Genomic DNA, 20393 nt, shown 5'->3' on the forward strand with positions numbered 1-20393 from the left:
GCAACATTTACTAAGTGACGCCAATGGGGAGGTATTCACTTCTCAGGGCTTCTGGGTCCTCATCTGCAAAATGAGCAGTGTAATATTGAAAGCAACCTCGTAGGCTTGTTTTAAAGATAAAATGAGATGACACATGTAAAACTTTACATTAGTTTACATTAGCATTGTGGTATAGACTGTTTCCTGCTAGGCTTATAGCATATATGAGTGTTAGTTTGATTCCACGCTGCTCCATGTCTGATCCAATTCCCTGTTAGCGATCATTCGAGAAAACAAAAAGATGGCTCAGGTAGCTGGGCTTCTACTACTGATTCCTAGTTTGGGTCTGTCCTAACTCATTATGTCTATCTGGGGAGTAAATTAGCATAAAGGATGATTCACTGTTTCTCATACTCTGCTTGTCTCTATAACTTTGACTTTCTTTTTTTTTTTTTTGAAAGATTTATTTTTCTAATTTTTATTGGAAAGTCAGATATACAGAGAGGAGACGAGACAGTGAGAAAGATCTTCTGTCCGATGATTCACTCCCCAGGTGAGCGCAACGGACGATGCTATGCCGATCCGAAGCCAGGATCCAGGAACTTCTTCCAGGTCTCCCACATGGGTGCAGAGTCCCAAGGCTTTGGGCCATCCTCAACTGGTTTCCCAGGCCACAAGCAGGGAGCTGAATGGGAAGTGGAGCTGCCAGGCTTCGAACTGGCAATCAAATGGGATCCTGGCGTGTTCAAGACGAGGACTTTAGCTGCTAGGCCACGCTGCTGGGCCCAACTTTGACTTTAAAATGAATAAATCTTAAAGAAAAAAAAAAAAAGAAAAACTTAGGTTAGTGGCTGCTCATCCATATACAGCAAGTATTCTAGCCAGCCCCAGGAAACCAGAATAAGACAACTAAGGCTTTTCCCTTGGCAGAATTGAGAAGTGGATGGGAGATACACAGAAAAGGAAGCAAGCAGTTGTAATGCTGTGTTGCAGATACTGTGATGTAGGATAGATGGGTGTTCCACCAGGAAAGCTGAAACACCCAGAAAAAACTTGGAGCATCAGGAAAGGTTCCTGAAGGAACAGCACGAGCCTGGGAGCTGACGAATGAATGTGTTACTTAGGGCATAAGGGAAGAGCTTTAGTGAATGGCAGATGTCACAAAGGGAGAGAGAACGCAGCGTTGAGGATTGAGTTCATGGTGGTTGCAGGGTGGCAAGGATTGTAGACAGTGATGTCTGTAAAGCTAACTTTGGTTCACAAGGACTGTTTGCAAAGTTTCAGGAATGTTGTGAGTCATCTGACTTTCAAGCTGTTAGCTTGAAATTGGTCACATAGAATATTTATGCTAAAGAAATTGGCAAATGCAAAAACTATTGCAGGACAATCGTAAGAGAAACTCAAGAGGGCCTCGTGACCTATGTTATTGAACCTTGGTCAAAGAGAAGCCTGTGTAGTTAACTTAGAGATTACTCACACTTGGGAGTCTTGAGTTCAGTTCCTGACTTTTGACAGTTAAGTTGAGCAAGTTTGTGCACTGATGTCAGTTGGAGTAGTTGAGTTCCATTAATATCTCTATGCGTAAATGGTGATGACTTCTGGTAGTTGGGGAACTAATAAGCCCAAATGCAGAGAGTGAGCTGAAAGCTGGCATGCTAGAACAAAGAGAGAGGAAATTTATGCTTCTAGAGAGAGTTGACCATTGGATCACTCCCAGGTTCCAGAGGAACCTCCTGATGTTACGTCAGCTCGTCACATGTGATTTATTAAGTCAGATTGTAGTCCAAGGCTAACTTGCCCTTGCTGCTAAGCACGGCTAGTATCTTCTCTGCTATTACTAACTTTTCTCATATTCAGAGAAGGAGAAATTATTTAAGTCCAGCATCTCCTTAGGCAAAGTCTAATAAGCAGTTCATTCAATCATCTCAGCGTGGCGTTGCCTGGCAGGAGAATTTACCTTCTTCAGAGTGAATCCAGGGATCTCTGTAAAGATAAACTCACATTTAAGTGTGAAAGCCTGAAAATCTTTTTCTAAAGTAAAAAAGAAAAAAAAACAAACAAATTTTTAAGCGGTTGGTTTTGTTTGTTCCTCTATTCACTTGGTAACAAAGACCATATTTTTCCTAACCAAGGCTGCCTAATACTAGATATAAAGTAATTAATATGAAGAAATAGCCAGTGATTGTTTCAAACAGGCATAGGGAAGAAAGCATTCATTGTCACTCCTGCTGGGATCACTGTTTAGTTAGTGAAAGATACGCCTTGTGGTTTGAAGTGGGACAAGTTGGTATGCTCTGCATTGCTCTTGCCTGCACTGCAACAGGCACTTTTGTTCTCTCTAGCTGGGAGAGCACCTCCTTCTCACTAAGCTAGGTGAACTCCCAGGCGAAACTGGACCAGCAGCTGCAAGAAAACTGTTTGGAACTGATTTGCAACTATGCTAGTCTGGACACTGATAAATAGCTTGCTTGGGATAAGGAAGCTCCAAGGATATATTCAGAGACAGGAATCTGCCCCTCAGTTAAGGTCATGTGCTTATATCCTGCACATCGTGGAGAGAAGTGAATGGGAGAGGAAAGCAAAAAAAAAAAAACAAAACAAAACAAAACAAAAACAAAAAAACAAAAACCAAAACAAAAACCAAAAACACAAAACACACACACACACAAAAACCAAAAAACAACAACAACAAAACCTCAACCTGGCACTCTCAATGGCCACTTTTCTTTTTCTAGAACTGTTAAGCATTACTTTAATTATGACTGCTCAGGTTGCTGTGAGCAGAATTTGGAATAAAAGGTTTGCTGTGTTTATTGGAAGGATAAATGACTTGATTACTTTAATGGGTGCTGGGGCTTCTCTCAAACCCAGCTAAGAAGGAGTAGATACCAGAGTAGGTGCTTGAGACTTGTCTGTGATCCCAAACAGCAGGGCTCTTCCATCAGAGTTTTACAAGGTGTCTCATTTGCTCTGTCATTTACTAAGTGATCATTTTGGTTTTAACCCAAAGACATAGATATTTTGATATTTCCAAGTGATTTCCTGCAGCGTCTAATTAAAGGTGTGAATTTGGGTAGATCTTCAATGTGTTAATTAACTATTCCTCTGATTCTTATCCCTAGTAGTCTAATAAAAGGTGATTGGCCTCTACTTGTTTATTGTAAGGGAAATTTTTGGAACATTGTTTCCTATAGATTCTTTCAAAAAAATTGTCATTTTTTTCAAATTCTGTGTTTTAGAAAGTTATTTTCTGCTATTAGAGAATAGTTATTTTGGATCAAAGATACTGCTCCTATTTTTGGAGAAAGCAATATTTTAAATTAAATCCCTAACATCTTGTCCTCTCATCTTAACCTTCATAGACAATATTTATCTCAAAATAATCATTTGCTTATTTAACCACAATCCCATTATCACATTTAGCAAAATGAAAACATTTAATATTATTTTATGTTCAATTTGTGTATTTCTCCAGTGACTTTTTTGCAAAATGTTTTTGTAGTTCGTTTTGTAGTTTTCTGCATTGTCATTTTCAAAAACCTGTTGATCAGATCAGTTTACTCTTCTGTATAGGCTGTAAGAAGCAACCCTGTCCCTCCGCCTTTACACTTCAAATGAGGAAGTTGAAACCATAGCCAGACTGTTTCACCACTGAAGAACACACAAGAAAGGGTGTTACTGTGAAGGTTCTGATGTTAAGGACTTAATATTGCAGCTGGGGTTGCAGTAGCAAAGGAGTCTTTAAAGATAGGGTTGTGTATATATAAATATGTATATTTGACAGTGCTTTCCAGCTGACGTGTGGACAGACATGTATTTCCATACAATGAATACAAAGTGTGGTCTGGCTTTCGCTAGCATGGGGCTGAGAAAAGAGAATGCACTGTGGTTCCCATGCGGGCTATTGTATAGCAAAGCTAGAAGATCTTTCAGCGTAGCATCTGTTTCCGTTCTGTTCTTTAATCTGTAGGATCCAAATCATATGCACTGAGCTCACAAGTTTAAATGTCAAAACGCATGCTAAGTGCTGCTTATAGTATCAACCCTCTAATAGATACCAGACATACATACATTCCTTCTGCGTACCCCATGCTTACTCTAGGAGTTCTTTATAGGGGAAAGTGCTTACTGCTCCATATGGTCTGTGTATATGATATGTATGTGGTATGCCAGGAGGCCCATCAGAGGAAAGTCAACTTAGATAAACACTTTGTGGAAAACTCCAGTGTCTTGCCAGGAATAAATGCATGTACAGATAAACACTGAAATGTCTGACCGACTCCATCCTGAACCATGTTTCTATTAGAAATAAAATTTGTTCTCATATTGCAATTTAAATTCATCTATGCTCCTTTTGTGTTTATAAACTCAGATAAAGTTTGAGAGAATATCCTGGTTTGGAATCTGAGAGCACACTTTGAATTTTCTTTTCATAACACAGAATTGTACAGGGGCATCTAGGGTAAGCCACAAATGATACCTTTATGTTTATTTTTTCTTTTTAATGCATCTTTTTAAATTGGTTTACTCTTTCATGATTAATGGAACTACTTTTTTTTTTTTTTACCCTTCAGAGTGTGGCCTTCGTCTTACTGCCAGCTCTGGTGCTGCTTCCCCTTTTAACGCTCCTAGTTTCTTCAGCTACTTCCTTTTGAACTTTCGTGCCATCTTTTCTGTGAGTAAGCACCAAGGTGGGACAATGACCAGATTTTTTTTTTAAGCATAACCATAGAGGCTAAGTAATTTCTTCTTTTTGAGACCCGTGCCTTGCTATAATAAGCCTCGTTAAAAAATGGGTACGCAAACACACACACACACACACACACTCACACACACACAGCAAGCCAAACCAATCAAACAAAAAATAAGCTGCTTTTGCTCGGACTGGGTAGTGATACTGCATTTGGGTGATTGCGTAGCTTCGTTTGCCTTTCAGTTAAACTTACCCTGTTTCACAAGGGATTGTCTTGAGCAGGCTGGGACTAGGAGAGAAGTGAAAGTGTGCAGATACCCCTCACGGAGGGGAGGGCTATGGAGCAGAGCAGTTTCTGAAAGCTTGAGTTGGCAATAAAATAACTTTTGAGGATGCAGATGATTGTTAGAAGAAACTGAGTCCTGCAGGAAGGGTAGTAGCTAAAGATGTTGAAGTCACAATGTCCAGCAGGTGATGTTTACACATTAGCATTTACATGAGCTTGCACCAGCCATCAGAGGGAAGTGTTGGAATTTTAATTCAGGCCTGGAAGGAAGAGTTATTCATCTGAAGTAAAGTGTGCATCACAATTACATATTCTCCAACTTGGTTTAGCATCAACTTAATTCAGTTGCAGTTGATAAGGTTACTGTAGAAAGTGGCAGAAACAATGGAGGGCAGGTTGAATCGAGTAGAGAAGAACTTGGGATTCAACAGTCATGTTCAGGTGGATTCCACTTCTGTGAAATGTGGCAGGATGGGGAGACTTAGCTGCTGATTTTCTGATTATCCCAGGCAATGTTGAATCATGTGTGTGGCAGTCAACTCGAGGTTAGTGGAGAGAGGAGGGGCAGGAGAAGTGAGATGGCAAATGATAGGGAAATCACCTGACCTGAGGATCACAATTACCAGTCATAACATGACATTTCCTTCTTTCAAATGATCTAGGGAATATTTACTTAAAATTCTTACAGGCACTTTCTGCATAAATTATTTCCTAAAATGATTCAAATTGCTCTTGAGATTAGTAATACTAAATTCTGTGTTTTGTTTTATATGTATTGTTCTCACCAAGCCAGTCACCACAAGCAAAAATAGGCAATGGTTGTAAAAACCGAAAGAAATAGGAATCAGTGGTGTTGCAGTGTGATGAGCTGGACTGCTCCTGGGGCTGTTCAGTCTCCCAAGAAACAGCAATTTAAATCCTGGCGTTTGCTTCTGGCCAAGCTTCCTGCTAACACGTCCAAGGAGCCAACAGATCGTGGTTCAAGATTTTGGGCTCCTGCCATCCATATGGAAGAGCTGGTAGTGAACAGAGCTCCTGGCTTTCGCTTGGCCTTGGTCACTGGGGCACTTTGGGCAAGTGGATTTATTTCCCACAGATGAGAAAGAAAATAACTATTCTTCCAAAACGTAGAAAAAAAAAATAAAAGAAGGCACACAACGCTGGCTCGTGAACAGAATGGACCAGTGCTAAAGGGTTTATTTGTCCGACCAAGTGAGGCTGCATTTTAGAGATGGAGTTTGCCTCTGAAGGTTGAAGTGCTCTGGGTTGTTGACTTCAGTTTTGGGAGAAAAGACATCAGAACAAAAATAGGCTCAATCTTTATAAGAAGGGAGTGTTTTTCTCTCTGCTTTTCAGATGAGGAAACTAACATTTTCTTTCTGTCAAGTTGAATTAGCTTTGTTTTTTATTTTAGTGAAATGTGAGTCTTTCAAGCATAATAGTGTGTAGAGAGAATTACGGTATAGTGTCTGTGAAATTTTAAGATTTTTGATATATTAAATGGTTGGAAATATTATGTTGGGGCTTTTAATTGATTGGGATGATACTCTGCCGGCTCTACCTTCAGACCAGAGATGGTCTCACCAAGAAACCATTGAACTTACCAGGACAATAAGATGCTGGACTTTATGCTTGGTAAATATCTCCAATGAAAGAATCTCAACTGAATTTGAACTATGGAAATGCAACAAGGTGGAGCAATCCACCATGGGGGGAGGGTTTTGGGAGGGGCGGGGGAATCCCAGTGCATAAAAAAATGTATCACATAATGCAATGTAATTAATTTTAAAAAAAGGAAATGCAATAAAAATATATGTAAAAAAAGATTTTGATATATTTTCTCATTTTTTTTGTGCTTAATTTGATAAATAATCGCAGATATTATTGAAGCCCAATGCACTTCCTATTTGTGTCTTTCTTTTCTAGACCACATATTGATAATTATTTTCTTTATTAATGTATTTGGGGACATATATTTAGAAAAATGATAAACAATATATAGTAGATTTTACACATGATAGCATTCATGAGAATGGCATAAAGCATATATATACCTGTGCCAATTGCCTTACTTACCAACATATCTAAAATTCTACTTTGTTCATCTCAACTGCTTTCTAGTAAGCCTTTCTGAGCATATTGTAATATAGCCACTGTCTAGTTGGTGAATAGTTGTTTTTCTTCTAACATTTTAGGATTATGGAGTAGTGGCAATGAAACGTCTTGAGGGTCTCCTTTGGCACAAGTGGGTAGTTTTTTTTTTTTTTTTTGGTTTGGTTAGGATCTTTTAATCTGTTATATAACTGTAGTGGTTTATGCTAAGCTTTTTAAAAACTAATAATATTGGAATAATTCTGATATTACTGAACAATCAAAGCATACTATTTACTTTATGACAGTGAGTTTCAAGAATAAGTTTAAATATGCTGAAACCAAAACTGTCAAATTGAATAATTAGCTCTCTACAATTAGATGATTACTTTTGCTATTACTCAGAGTGACAAACAGGAAGAAAGGATAAACATGTATAGAATGTTTTATTTCTCAAGACTGGAATGACGGCTTTGCCAATTGTGGATGTAGTCATATTTGTTAATTTTTGCCTAATGATGGCGAAAAATTACCTTGTGCTGCAGTTTGTACTATCTTTGATTGTAAGGAGTTTTTTTTTCCCCCAAGTTGTCTTTTAAAGTTTCCTTTTCTATGAATTGCTTGAACACAGAGTTTTCACAAAGTTCATGGAAAATGGAATTCAAAGATAAAATTTATTTTTGTATAGAAAGAAGTCTTGACATTCATGCAGAGGTTTTCAAAACACTTCCTTTCCATGAACATATGAATCAATTTCAAACTCTTTTTTTATACCAGTAAATTTTTAAATTAATTATTTCAAAGGCTTTTGGAAGGAGCCCTGTAATATCCTCCCTTTTCTTCTGTTCTTGCACCTCTAAGACTGGGGGGTGGGGGAGTATATTACCTCTTTGGCATTTTAAATTTCTTGAGTTTTTGTACTTCATTGTAGTCCTACTTTTAATTCACAAATTATTTTTTTAATTTTTCCTAAGAAACACCATGAGGACTTTTTGAATAATTCTTAGTCCTTAGGAGCTGTGAATCTGCCACCTTATAGGGCAAAAGGGGGCCTTCAGGTGAAGTTAAGGATTTTGAAATGGAGAAATTAGCCTAGATTGTTCCAGTGGGCTTGATTTCCCAAGGGCACTTTGGAGGCGGATGGGCAAGGATCAGCGTCAGAGTGGTGCAGAAGGAGGAGGCTGCACTGCCATAACTGGTTTTTGAATATGGAAGGGGGGCCACGAGCCACGAAGTGTGGGCAACCTCTAGACGTTAGTATAAAGAGACTGGCCTTGGGCCCGGCAGCGTGGCCTAGCGGCTAAAGTCCTTGCCTTGAAAGCCCTGGGATCCCATATGGGCGCTGGTTCTAATCCCGGAAGCTCCACTTCCCATCCAGCTCCCTGCTTGTGGCCTGGGAAAGCGGTTGAGGACGGCCCAATGTGTTGGGACACTGCACCCGCATGGGAGACCTGGAAGAGGTTCCAGGTTCCTGGCTTCGGATCGGCGCTCATCGGCCCGTTGCAGCTCACTTGGGGAGTGAATCATTGGACGGAAGATCTTCCTCTCTGTCTCTCCTCCTCTGTATATATCTGGCTGTAATAAAAATGAATAAATCTTAAAAAAAAAAAAAGAGACTGGCCTTTCCCTTGGAGCCTCTGGTAAGGAGCTCAGTTATGCTTGTACCTTGATTGTTTCCCAGTGATACATATTTTTGGATTTGTGACATCCAGGACTGTGAGATAGGATGTTTATGCATTTAAACCACTAAGGTCAGTAACAACTTGTCATAGTAGATTTGATGAAATAATGCAGTTTTCATGTAGCTTTTACATAATGGCTTTTTCTCTTTTTCACGATTAATACTTTCCCACAGCACACAGGGGACAGAAATTAGAAAATATCTTATCATTGAATAGTTTCCTTTCTTCTTTTGTTTCCTCTGTTCCCTTCCAAAAATCTGTTCTGGGATGAGATGTCTTTTGCTCTTCAGGGTGGTCCTCTCCTACATCGCTTCTGCTGGTTGCCTCCTCCTGACAGCCATGGCTATCTTACTGCCTATAATCCAGTTGTAGCTAAATTTGATTCTCTCTCTTCACGTGTTGTGGGTTTTTTTGAAAAAATTTTTTATTATATTTTTGACAATCTTTACATAGTCAATTAGGTAGGGTAAAAAAAGGTTCAAGGGCTATAGGAAAGTGGGTAAAATTCCCATATTGTTTCTGTCATGTCTAAAGGGGGGTGTTAAGGGAGAAGGCCCACGTGTTGTGGGTTTTGTGCCAGAGCCCCTGGTGTCCTGAGTGAGTAAGAAGGCTGTTCCTGCTGCCCTTCTGATAACTGTGGTGATCTTGCCAAGTTGGCTGTTCTTTGCCTGACCTACTGCTGTTTGCAGATGATACAAGAAACTGGGCTCTTCGTTTAATCCTCTTCCCCTAAATCCAGCTGAAATTTGCCTTGCTCTTTTCGTGTATAGTATAACCAACTATTTTAAATCCTAGTGCATTTCCATTCTTTTAACATTTAGCTAGTAGTGTACATAAAGTGTAAACTTTCTACCCAGAATGCTCGTAATTTTTTTAAAGATTTATTTTATATTTTTATTGAATAGTCAGATATATAAAGAGGAGGAGGGTCAGTGAGGAAGATCTTGCGTTTGTTGATTCACTCCCTAATCGGCCGCAAGGTTTGGAGCTGCGCTGTTCTGAAGCCAGGAGCCAGGAGCTTCTTCTGGGTCTTCCATGTGGATGCAGGATCCCAAGGGACCAGAGGCAGTCTATGGGAAGAGAGCACAGTGGGTCACAGACATTTAGGGAGGATGTAGCTATGGAGGAGGGAGTGTAATCCCAGGGGAACTCTGCTGTTTCTGCTTTTAAGACCATGAACTCATGGTAGTGGAGGGATAGGAAGGGAGTGGGGGAAAGAGAAGAGTGACAGCGTGAGAGGCAGAATAGAAACAGGGAAAGAAGTGGTCTCTAAAGGGAAGAGCAGGGAAGCAATTGATAGAACAAGGTTCTCGAATAGTAGGAAGGGATGGGATTCAAAAAGGGCAAGCGCATCTGCTGTAACAGGAGAAAAGAGTGGTACTGAAGAAATGATACTGAGAAAGTGAGAGAGTTCCAATCTGAGGATGTCTGTTTTTCTTTGGCAACTGCTGATGGGAGAGAGGGAAGACAGGACTCCAAACTTGGACTGGTGCACAAATTTAGAACATTAGCTACGAGGCCTGACACGATAGCATAGCAGTTAACGTCCTCGCCTTGAATGTGCCGGGATCCCATATAGGCGCCAGTTCTAATCCCGGCAGCCCTGCTTCCCATCCAGCTTCCTGCATGTGGCCTGGGAAAGCAGTCGAGGACAGCCCAAGGCTTTGGGACCCTGCACCCTCACAGGAGACCCGGAAGAAGCTCCTGGCTGTTGGCTCCTGGTTCCTGGCTTCAAATTGGCTCAGCTGCAATCTGAACCAACAGATGGAAGATCTTCCTCTCTGTCTCTCCTCCTCTCTGTATATTTGCCTTTCCAATAAAAATAAATCTTAAAAAAACCCCACTAGCTACATAGAGTAATGAGGGGCAAAACAGATGTTGAAGTGCAATTTTGAGATAAATGTTAAAATTATCTCGATCACCTGCAGATATGTTGACTTTCCTTACATGTATCAGAAGGATTAGTGTGCAGTTGAGGTACCAGTAAATAGGATTTATCCATGATTATTATTATTATTATTTGCATTGTTTTGGAAATAAAGAGGGGAAAACAGGTGAAAAAAATAAAGGATTCAACTCTTTTATCTAAGCTTCAAAATTGAAGAAACTAAAAACTGGAGGTTTTTCTTGACTCATTTGGTGGCAAAACTGAATTTCTGTGAGGTTATAGTCTCCACTTATCAAATTTATTCTCTATGTGTGTTTTGCTTTACAAATTAATATGTGTGATTATACGGCATCATCCCATATTCTGCTGGGGAGTGAGTGGCAGTGTGTTTGGAATATGCAGTGTGTAACTGTTCTTAAAACAGAAAGGTTTAAAAGAACATCTGAACCCAGCTGTCCTTAATGAGTGTGTTCCTTGAGCCAGCAACTAAGAAGCTGGAATGATGGAGTTTAAACTATGGAGTTTAAGGTGGATGGGGGAAGGGAAGATGGGGAGGGTAATCTGTTGCAGAGAAGTGTCAAAGACATAGATACACAAACAAACAAATCCTTAAGTTTGGTGGAGTGGGGGTCAAATGAGAAAAATTTGCTCAGTTACATGTTTTTTTTTTTAAACACCTTTATTTGCTTTAAAAACATAAGACTTCTTGTACAATAAAGCATAAGCATGTTTCATCTACAAAGTCAGAATATCTTCCTCATAGAACACGCAGGAAGAAAGGAAAAAAAACACACATGGCAAAGCAGTCACAGATTACCTCTAAAATAATTAAGACTTTCGGCCAGAAAAATTAATCTTTTGAAAACAAAAGTATAACAATAACAAAAAGCCATATTTCACACCTGGTACTAACAGTATACATTCACAGTACAAAATTATCTGTTAAAATCAAATTCCTATATATTGAAAGTATTAATATCATCAAAATACCCATCGTACTTAAAGCAATTTACAAGCTTATTGCAATCTCCAAATACCAAAGACATTTTTTTTCTCATATCTATTAATGAGTCGTTATAATGTCTCATTCCCAAACGCAGATGATTCTGGGTGGTTACAGTGTCCAAAGTGTGACCACTGGGTGTGGGTAAAAGAGTTGTAATGGAATAAAAGGTCATTAGAGATGATGTCAAGAAATAAAGGGCAAGAAAATTAGGTGAATTAGTCACAGTGATGGCAAGATTGGGGTTGGAATACAGCACTGTGACTCAAGTTTTCTCATCACTGTGAATAAAGCATTCAGAAAGACGCATAAAATACCAACATTTCTAAGACCAGCTCTTCACTCTGTCTCTGCAGCACGATAGAGACATATACAACCTATTAGGTGTCATTTTTGAACTCTGCTGTAGAATCTGATGGAATCTAGATGAAAGGAAAGAGACTTCAGTGATTGGCCAGCTCAGAAGGCTTAACCACTTATGTGTTTTATGTTGCTTTTAGGATTTTCGGTGTTTTCTAAACATTTATGTAAATCTATATTAAGCAGAATATCACATCAAAAATGGCATCAAAACTGTCATATTTGCCAGGCAGTCTACCAGAAACAAGCAAAACAAAAAGAAAAAAAAATGTGGGCTGTCCTTAAAAAGTATTTAATTCTAGAAATCTCAGACAAACCTGAGGATTCAGTTTGAAGAATTTCTTCTATGGTACTTGATTTTCTGGTTTCTCCCATGTAACATTTTATTTTCTAATTTTGTTTTAGTTGTTCTGTTTACTACTTATAGTATTATATGTTAAACTGCCTCTAGCCTAAAAGGCTCAAAGAAAAGTATAAGTAATAGGCAAATATTTTCTTATTGATGATGTTGCAAAATAGTTTTACTTATCATATTACTTATACAGTAAGTTTATATTTTTTCTTATATAGCAATATCACAAAGAATCAAGTGCTCCTTGGATGTTATCTTATGTTCTCCCAAAAAAGCAAAGTCCTGAAATGTTAGATTGATGGATGAATGCTGTTCTGGGGATAAGGAGTCATGGGGTTAGGCTGTGCGGACCACAGGAATGTTAAAGAGCAGAAGCTGGCTCTGGCCAAAGAATCTTCGATGCGCATTGACCTCCTTGAAATGTTGTTGCGGATGGTCTTTGTGGGAACCTATAGTATAAAATGACTGTCACAGATAAAACTTACTATGTGAGAATGGAAGTATAAAATAATAGGGCAATAATACCCTATCTATAAACCAACTGTGTTTACACATTCCCTAAATAATAGGACAAAGTAGATTTCACTATGGTGGATATTTCAATTGCAGTGTTCTTCACAATTCTTGTCTGTCTTGTGTATTTTAAGCAAGATTTTTGGGTCATGTGGCTTTTCTAGTAGACTTCAATGACATGCAACCACCAAGAAGGGACCTTGTCATTTGTTTAACTCTAACTGTCTTTAATCTTAAGGACAGTAATACTGTGAGAAACCCTGGAGTTTGAAAATACAGAGCATTCTACAAGGTCAATTTTCAAATTCTTTTGCGTTTCTGCTGCATATTACCATTAATGTCATATATATATGACATTATATATATGACATTATATATATATAAAATGTCATTTATATAATGTGTATATATATATAATGATGTCATTTATATAATGTGTGTGTGTGTATATATATATATATAATGTCATCTATGTTTGAGTTTGGGTACAATGGTACAATGTTTTCTTTTTTCCATCTTTTTATGTGTCTTCCTTTTTAGTTCACAGCCATGAATGAGCCACAGTGCTTCTACAATGAGTCCATCGCCTTCTTTTATAACCGGAGTGGAAAGTATCTTGCCACAGAATGGAATACAGTCAGCAAACTAGTGATGGGACTTGGGATTACGGTCTGTATCTTCATCATGTTGGCCAACCTGCTGGTCATGGTAGCAATCTATGTCAACCGCCGCTTCCATTTTCCTATTTATTACTTAATGGCTAATCTGGCTGCTGCAGACTTCTTTGCTGGGTTGGCCTACTTCTACTTAATGTTCAACACAGGACCCAATACCCGGAGACTGACCGTTAGCACGTGGCTCCTGCGCCAAGGCCTCATTGACACTAGCCTGACAGCATCTGTGGCCAACTTACTGGCTATCGCCATCGAGAGGCACATCACAGTTTTTCGCATGCAGCTCCACACACGGATGAGCAACCGGCGAGTGGTTGTGGTCATTGTGGTGATCTGGACTATGGCCATTGTTATGGGTGCTATACCTAGTGTGGGCTGGAACTGTATCTGTGATATTGAGAATTGCTCCAACATGGCACCCCTCTACAGCGACTCTTACTTGGTCTTCTGGGCCATTTTCAACTTGGTGACCTTTGTGGTAATGGTGGTTCTCTATGCTCACATCTTCGGCTATGTTCGTCAGAGGACTATGAGGATGTCCCGACATAGTTCTGGCCCCCGGAGGAATCGGGACACCATGATGAGTCTGCTGAAGACGGTGGTCATTGTACTTGGTAAGTTCTGTCGTGACTCCTACCTTATGGGTTCCCGGTATCAATCTGTTTGTTGGTGGTAGTGGTAAACAGCAGTGCTTTTTCATGAAATCCCTGCAACAGAGTCATCCTGTCAGTCTTTCTCTGGTTACAGGATTGGCTTTAGGGAACTATGGGCCCCTGTGGTTGGTACAGTATAAATGATGATGACAAGGAAAATGTTCTTGAAAAGTTCAACTGTCAGGTATTGAATATCTCAAAAAACAATCCAATTCACTTAGTTTTTGAAAGGTTTCCTTATAGCCTGTTATGTGGAATGAGCTTTGTATGACTTGTTACAGATTCTTAGTGGTTTTATGCAATAAGAATGTTTTCATGTAGTTATTTTTAAAAGATTTATTTATTTGAAAACCAGAGTTAAAGAGGATGGGAGGAGGGGGGATGAGGAGGTGGGGAAGAGACAGAATCTTACATTTGGCCAGATGTCCCATCTTTTCACAATACCACGATGGATAGAAGTAGGTGCAGCTACTAGCTAGGACCCAGGAGCTTCATCTGGGTCTCACATGTGGGTTCTGGGGCTCAGGCACTTGGATCATCTGACACTGCTTTCCCAGTATTAACAGGAAGCTGGATTGAAAGTCAAGTGGCCAAGGCATGAATTAGCCCCCATACAGGATACTGGTGTCTAAGTGGTGGCTTTACCTGCTGTGCCACAATGCTGGCCTCCACATGTAGATATTTTTATTAACTTACTTCTAAGTAAGTAAATTTTTCTCATTGTGTATTTGTGACTATGTTATAGGCAAGTATATCAAAATCTTGTGTAGATTTATTGAACTAAACAGATTAGAATGAATGATATGATAATCATGAAAAGTTGTTTCATTATTTTCTTTCTGTAGTTATGGTTATTGACTTATATTTCGAAGTGGAGAGCAGATTTGAGTCTTTTCATCGATTCACTACTTTTGCTTTTAAGTACATATTTTTCCCAGCCTGGAAAAATTTATGGAGAAGATACAAAGGAATATGTTTGTTTCAACTGTGTACTTGGAAGATGGTTAAGGAGCAGCTGTTAAATTCTAATCCTTATGGTGGCCTCTGAAAATATACAAACACAGAACATTTCCTATGGAGATGAGAGTACCTGTGTAAAAGTTTAATGAGTGAAAATTTGCCTAGACAATTATTCAGTTGAAATACCTAATCTCCATAGACTATATTCAGTTTAGCATTTGATCACATTTTTTTTAAATCTTAAAAAAATTATTTCATCTGTCCCACAGAAATTCACTGGAAAGTTCCTACAATTCTCTTTGTAATATTTCGCAAGGCAGTGTTGGGTGAATGTAACCTGGGATTGTGGTGGCTCCTTTGAAACTCGAGAGTAACATTAATTTAAGTCACTGGTAGGAAACAGAGCTTTAATTATCATTAAATAAATTGCATTCAAATTGGGGCACCAGTCTTGTATATTTTAGAATAGATTTAATGTGTCACAGAATATATTTAATGTGTCACAGAGATCATTTGAGGATATATTAATTGCAGCCTTCTCCTAGACTTGTAAGGAGAAGTAGGTCCTGGATTTGCTGGCGTTACTATATCCCTGCTTAACTACAACACTTATACAAGATTCTCACTGGTTTCAGATATGAAATTGTGTTATTTCATCCATCATAGTTTAGTAGAGGTAAAGAGATGACTTCTTTATATGCCTATGTATCAACAAAGACCTTAAGCATGCCTGTTTTCCAAGGACAATTCCACATGATGAGAATGGAATACATCTTTTACTGTGGGTGCCATTTTTGTAAGAAGTGAAAAATGAGACATTTTACAATTCTTTGCATTGACCCAAATATTTATTTACTGATATCTGTTGGTTTATATTTTTCACATGTATCTACTTTTTTCTATTAAGATATTTGGTGTGACGCACAGGTCATGAAGCCTCCAGTAGTAATAGAGTACTGTGAACTATGAACCTGCCAAGTTCTTGCCTTGATTTTGACCTTTGTATAATATTTACTACACTCCAGTGCACAATATACCTAATGATTCAAGTAACATAAACTTTTTTCCTCATTGTCTTACTGTACAGGTTGAAATAATTATTTGAAGGGCTTATAGCGCTATGCTAACAATGTGTGTCTGCCCGGAATGTGCCTTCTGCAATCCCATTTCCATAAACCTGTAATTGGAAAATGCCAGAAAAAGTGTGGCTTTCTGAGGTTTGCACTTAGGCTCTACAAAGATTGAATATAATTGATTACCCATGCAATAAATTGCAATATTTCTATAAATGAGGTGGAGGAAATTTCAGAACATGGAAAAGTACAGTCAGAGAAATAGTAAAGGTATTTGGTAGGGCAAGGTTAGAGTGTAATTATTTTAAGTAGGAGGCAGGAATTCACTAAATGGGTTGTACCCTTTTAGAGAAATGCAACAACACTGAGCAGAATGTGTGTAAGGATATAGAAAGCTTACAAAACTGTATTTAAAAAATTATTTGAAAGAGATAAAGATAAATAGGGAGACAGGGAGAGATCCTCCATCTACTGGTTCACTCCCTAAAAGGCGCAACAGCTAGAGCCTGAGCCAATCTGAAGCCAGGAACCAGGAGCTTTCTTCAGGTCTCACATGGGTGCAGGGAGGGACACAAGGTCTCAGGCCATTTTTTTGTTGTCTTCCCAAACCATAAGCAGGGAGCTAGATTGGAAGTAGAACAGCAGGGACGCAAACTGATGCCCATTTAAGATGCAGGGGAAGCTTAGCCTAATACACTGTGGTACCTACCCTAGAATTTGCAGTCTTATACAGTCAATTGTTAAGGCAATACCTAATGCCTTTCATGTAACTCATTCACCCTAGTGTCCATCCATATGTAATCATGAGAGAGATGGGTTAGTCTTGTAGGAATGGTGATTTTGAGCTAGCCAGATCTCTTCTTGTGTCGAATCAATCTGTTGAGCACATTTTTGTGTCCATTGCATTTGATTTTTACTAGCAGATTTCTCTGCCAGATGGTCAGCTCTGTGGAGATAGAGACTGCCGTTTTGTTACGTTTCTTCTGCATTGTCTATCGGTGTTCTTGGGCACAAAGTAGAAGCAGTAAAAAACTGTTGAATGAGTGGATGCGATGACAGAACCATGTTTCTGGGTCTTCAAAGAGAATCTTGATTTATTGTAATGGTTGTCTGTTTTTTAGCTACATGGGAGCCAAACCTAGCTACACTTCCATCATGCTCGTACCTTTTCATTAAGATATGGTAGCTTGGAAAATAACCAGATGGAATTTATGCAACAGATAATATGCTTTGTCTGTCTGTCTTTCTTCTTTTTTTTTTCTAGGAATGATTATAGCTTGATTAACTGTGGAACATTTTTAGTTTCATTTTTCACTTAGTCAGAAATGACCTAGATTAAAAATGTGCATATATATGCATATGTATGCATTGTATGCATATATATACACACACACACATATATATGTGTGTGTATGTGTGTTTAAGAAGGAAGCATATGGAAAGAGATGGAGGGAAGGGGAGATGGACAGAAAGAGCAAGCGAGAGAGATTGGCAGAGCGGTATCCATTTGCTGGGTTCAGTCTTCAAATGCCTACATTAACCGGGCCTGGGACAAATTGAAGTTAGCAGCTAGGAACTCGACCCAGGTTTCATGGAAGTGAAAAGAATCCACTGACTTGAGGCATCTGGGAGATCTAGAAGAAGCTCATGGCTCCCAGTTTCTGACCAGCTAGGTTCTGATGATAGTGGTCATTTGGAGAGTGAACCAGCAGGTGGAAGAACTCTGTCTCTCTCTAATTCTGGCTTTTAAGGATGATATATAATCTTTAAGAAAAATGGCAAAAAGTCTGAGATTTATGATGCCTGTGTCGGGTTGTATGGAAGCTGTTTTTGAGTATTGTATCTTATGTAGCATTAATCATGTGCCCTTAGAAGTCACTATTTGCAGATCACAACTTTATGGAGTATGGGTACAATTATTGATTTCTTATCCTAATTTTCTATGTGGTACCTACTGGGGTTCTGAAATGTTAAAAAGCTTGCCCAAGACAACACAGCTCCTAAGGAAAGGAACTGAGATTCAAACTCAGCCTTTCAAGATCCAGAGCTCAAATCATTTTCACATCCATGGTAGCTTGCTTCTTTGTAATTAAAACAGCTAATAGTGTATGCTGTATTTTGCCTCAGTTTTGATAGCAGGATATTGTTAAACTGAAACTTGGTTTTCATTGATACTGCCTTGAAGCTGCCTGTGCTTTGTTTCTGTGGGCAGTAAAGCTTTAAAGAAGAAGAATTCCTTTCTTTTGTTTTAGATGATGGCCGTGACCCTCATTTCTTCTGTCTTTTCCCAGTGTTTGATGTTACAGCATCAGGAACTGATTGCCTATGATTGCGGGAGTGTTTTGTACAAGGTGTAGTTCACTTGTGTGTTCATTGTCCCTGTATGAAGTCATGCAGTATCTCCCCAGGCTAGAGTTCTCTCTGCTTGACATCTTACCAAGAATTCCTTTTGAGTCTGTTCCATGGTTGAATCAGAGTGGCGGTCAAAATGTGCTTCCTTATTTGACCACAGTCTGTCTTGAGCTATGAGTCTTTCCCTTTCTGTTCTTCATGATGACACTTCTTTGGGGGATCACTAGAAGAGAGGGATCTCGAAACTTGGAAAATGAAAATCATAGCACAGAGGTGGAGCTTTTTGTTTTTGGGGTGTCTGTGTTTTAGTGGAGTCCTAGAAGGAATATAAAGCAACATAAATCCAGGCGGGGCTTATGTCTTTGGAGAAGAAGAGACATACTGCTTTTCTGGTTTAATCTGTCTGGGCTAGAAAATATCACCATCAAATCCAAGTTAACCCTCTTTGCTTATGTACACTGTGCTGAGGTCACCACTAGGCTCTGTTCCTCAATGGTTTTTCGTAATCTTTAACAATGAAAATTGCATTTTCCCTGTTTGCATGGAGGGAGCCAAGTTAAAAATGGTTGAGTACCTTGTCTAAGGACATTCCCCAGTTAATGGAAGAGCTGGGACACTTGTAGATGGCAGGATAGCAGCTTTCCACATCCCTTTTAAGAGATTATTAATCGTCATGTTGATGGTTGTGGGAGCCAGAGAAATTCAAGGTTGTTATTTTCTGATTCATGCTGATGAAAGATAATTTGGCCAATGTCCTGCTAGCAGATCTTTATGTATTTCTCCTTTCAGTTTCACTCCACAAACATATCGCTAAAGGCTAAGGAGTGAAAAGATAAGTGAGGAGAATTCTTTAGAGTTTGTGGGGTGGTAGCGGAGACTCAGAGCTGCAAGGCAGTACAAGCCCTGTGCTAGAACAGATATAGACAGTGACCCTGAGTTCAGAGACAGGAGGGACTGTCAGTGAAGAACTATGGAGCCAAGCCTCGCTGGATGTGGAGGAGCTTGTCATAGTGTTCTGTGGGGGTGGAGGAGAAGGGGAGGAAGAGTATGAGCTGTCACTGTTGAGGAACTGCAGGTTTGTGTGATTAGTATGTAGTGGGCATCCCATAGAGAGTCTGATTAGAGAGACAACACCTTAATATTAAGGAGTTTGGATTTCTGCTTGTAGGTGTTGGGAGATGCTACAGGGTTCCTCAAGGTAAAGTTAATATCAACTTTTACAGATAAGAGAATTTAGCAATGTATCTGGGATAAAAGATTCCCATTCATGTAGCTGGTGTATTGTCCTCTTTGATAATTAACTCTTAGAACCACTGTACCTGAGGCTCTTGCTGTGGCTCAGTGAACTAATAGGCCTCATGGCCATTTCAATATTTCATATCAAAGCCCCAATTCATATTCTACTTGCTCCACTTCTAATCTAGCTCCCTGATAACTCACCTGGGAAAGTGGCAGAGGATGACACAAATGCTTGAGTACCTACTACTACCCATGTGGAAAACCTGGCTGGAGTTCCTGGCCCTTGCTTCGATCTGGCCTAGCCCTGCTTTTTTGTGACCATTTAGGGAATAAACTAGTAGTTGAAAGATGTTTCTATTCTTTTTTCTCCTTGACTTCAAACAAATTTTAAGTTGTTTTTTTTTTAAGGAGAAGCACTATTTTTCTAATAAGGGAATGACAAGTTTAGAAGGGATTCTATCAAATAAATGAGTTTTAGAGCTTTCTCTTCCTATGGAGAGTTATATGGCAGGAAGGAAAGCCATCCAGTGTGCCCTGTTGCTAGGGGAAGGAAGTAGACACAGATCTGTTATTCCCTGCCACAGGTGACCAACTG

The 20393-nt window shown here is 39.2% G+C and overlaps 1 protein-coding gene across 5 annotated transcripts in view; it reads left to right on the top strand.

Annotated features, from left to right (window-relative positions):
* The window catches only part of LPAR1 (lysophosphatidic acid receptor 1), a 140202-nt gene that overhangs the window by 68542 nt on the left and 51267 nt on the right, over window positions 1–20393 (top strand). For all 5 annotated transcript variants that reach the window (XM_058672408.1, XM_058672407.1, XM_058672409.1 and 2 more), the window contains exon 3: window positions 13388–14135. In XM_058672408.1, the coding sequence (XP_058528391.1) occupies window positions 13388–14135 (748 nt within the window). The remainder of the gene's footprint in view (window positions 1–13387; window positions 14136–20393) is intronic.

Source organism: Ochotona princeps, chromosome 14 (assembly GCF_030435755.1).
Source record: "Ochotona princeps isolate mOchPri1 chromosome 14, mOchPri1.hap1, whole genome shotgun sequence".
NCBI classification, from domain to species: Eukaryota; Metazoa; Chordata; class Mammalia; order Lagomorpha; family Ochotonidae; genus Ochotona; species Ochotona princeps.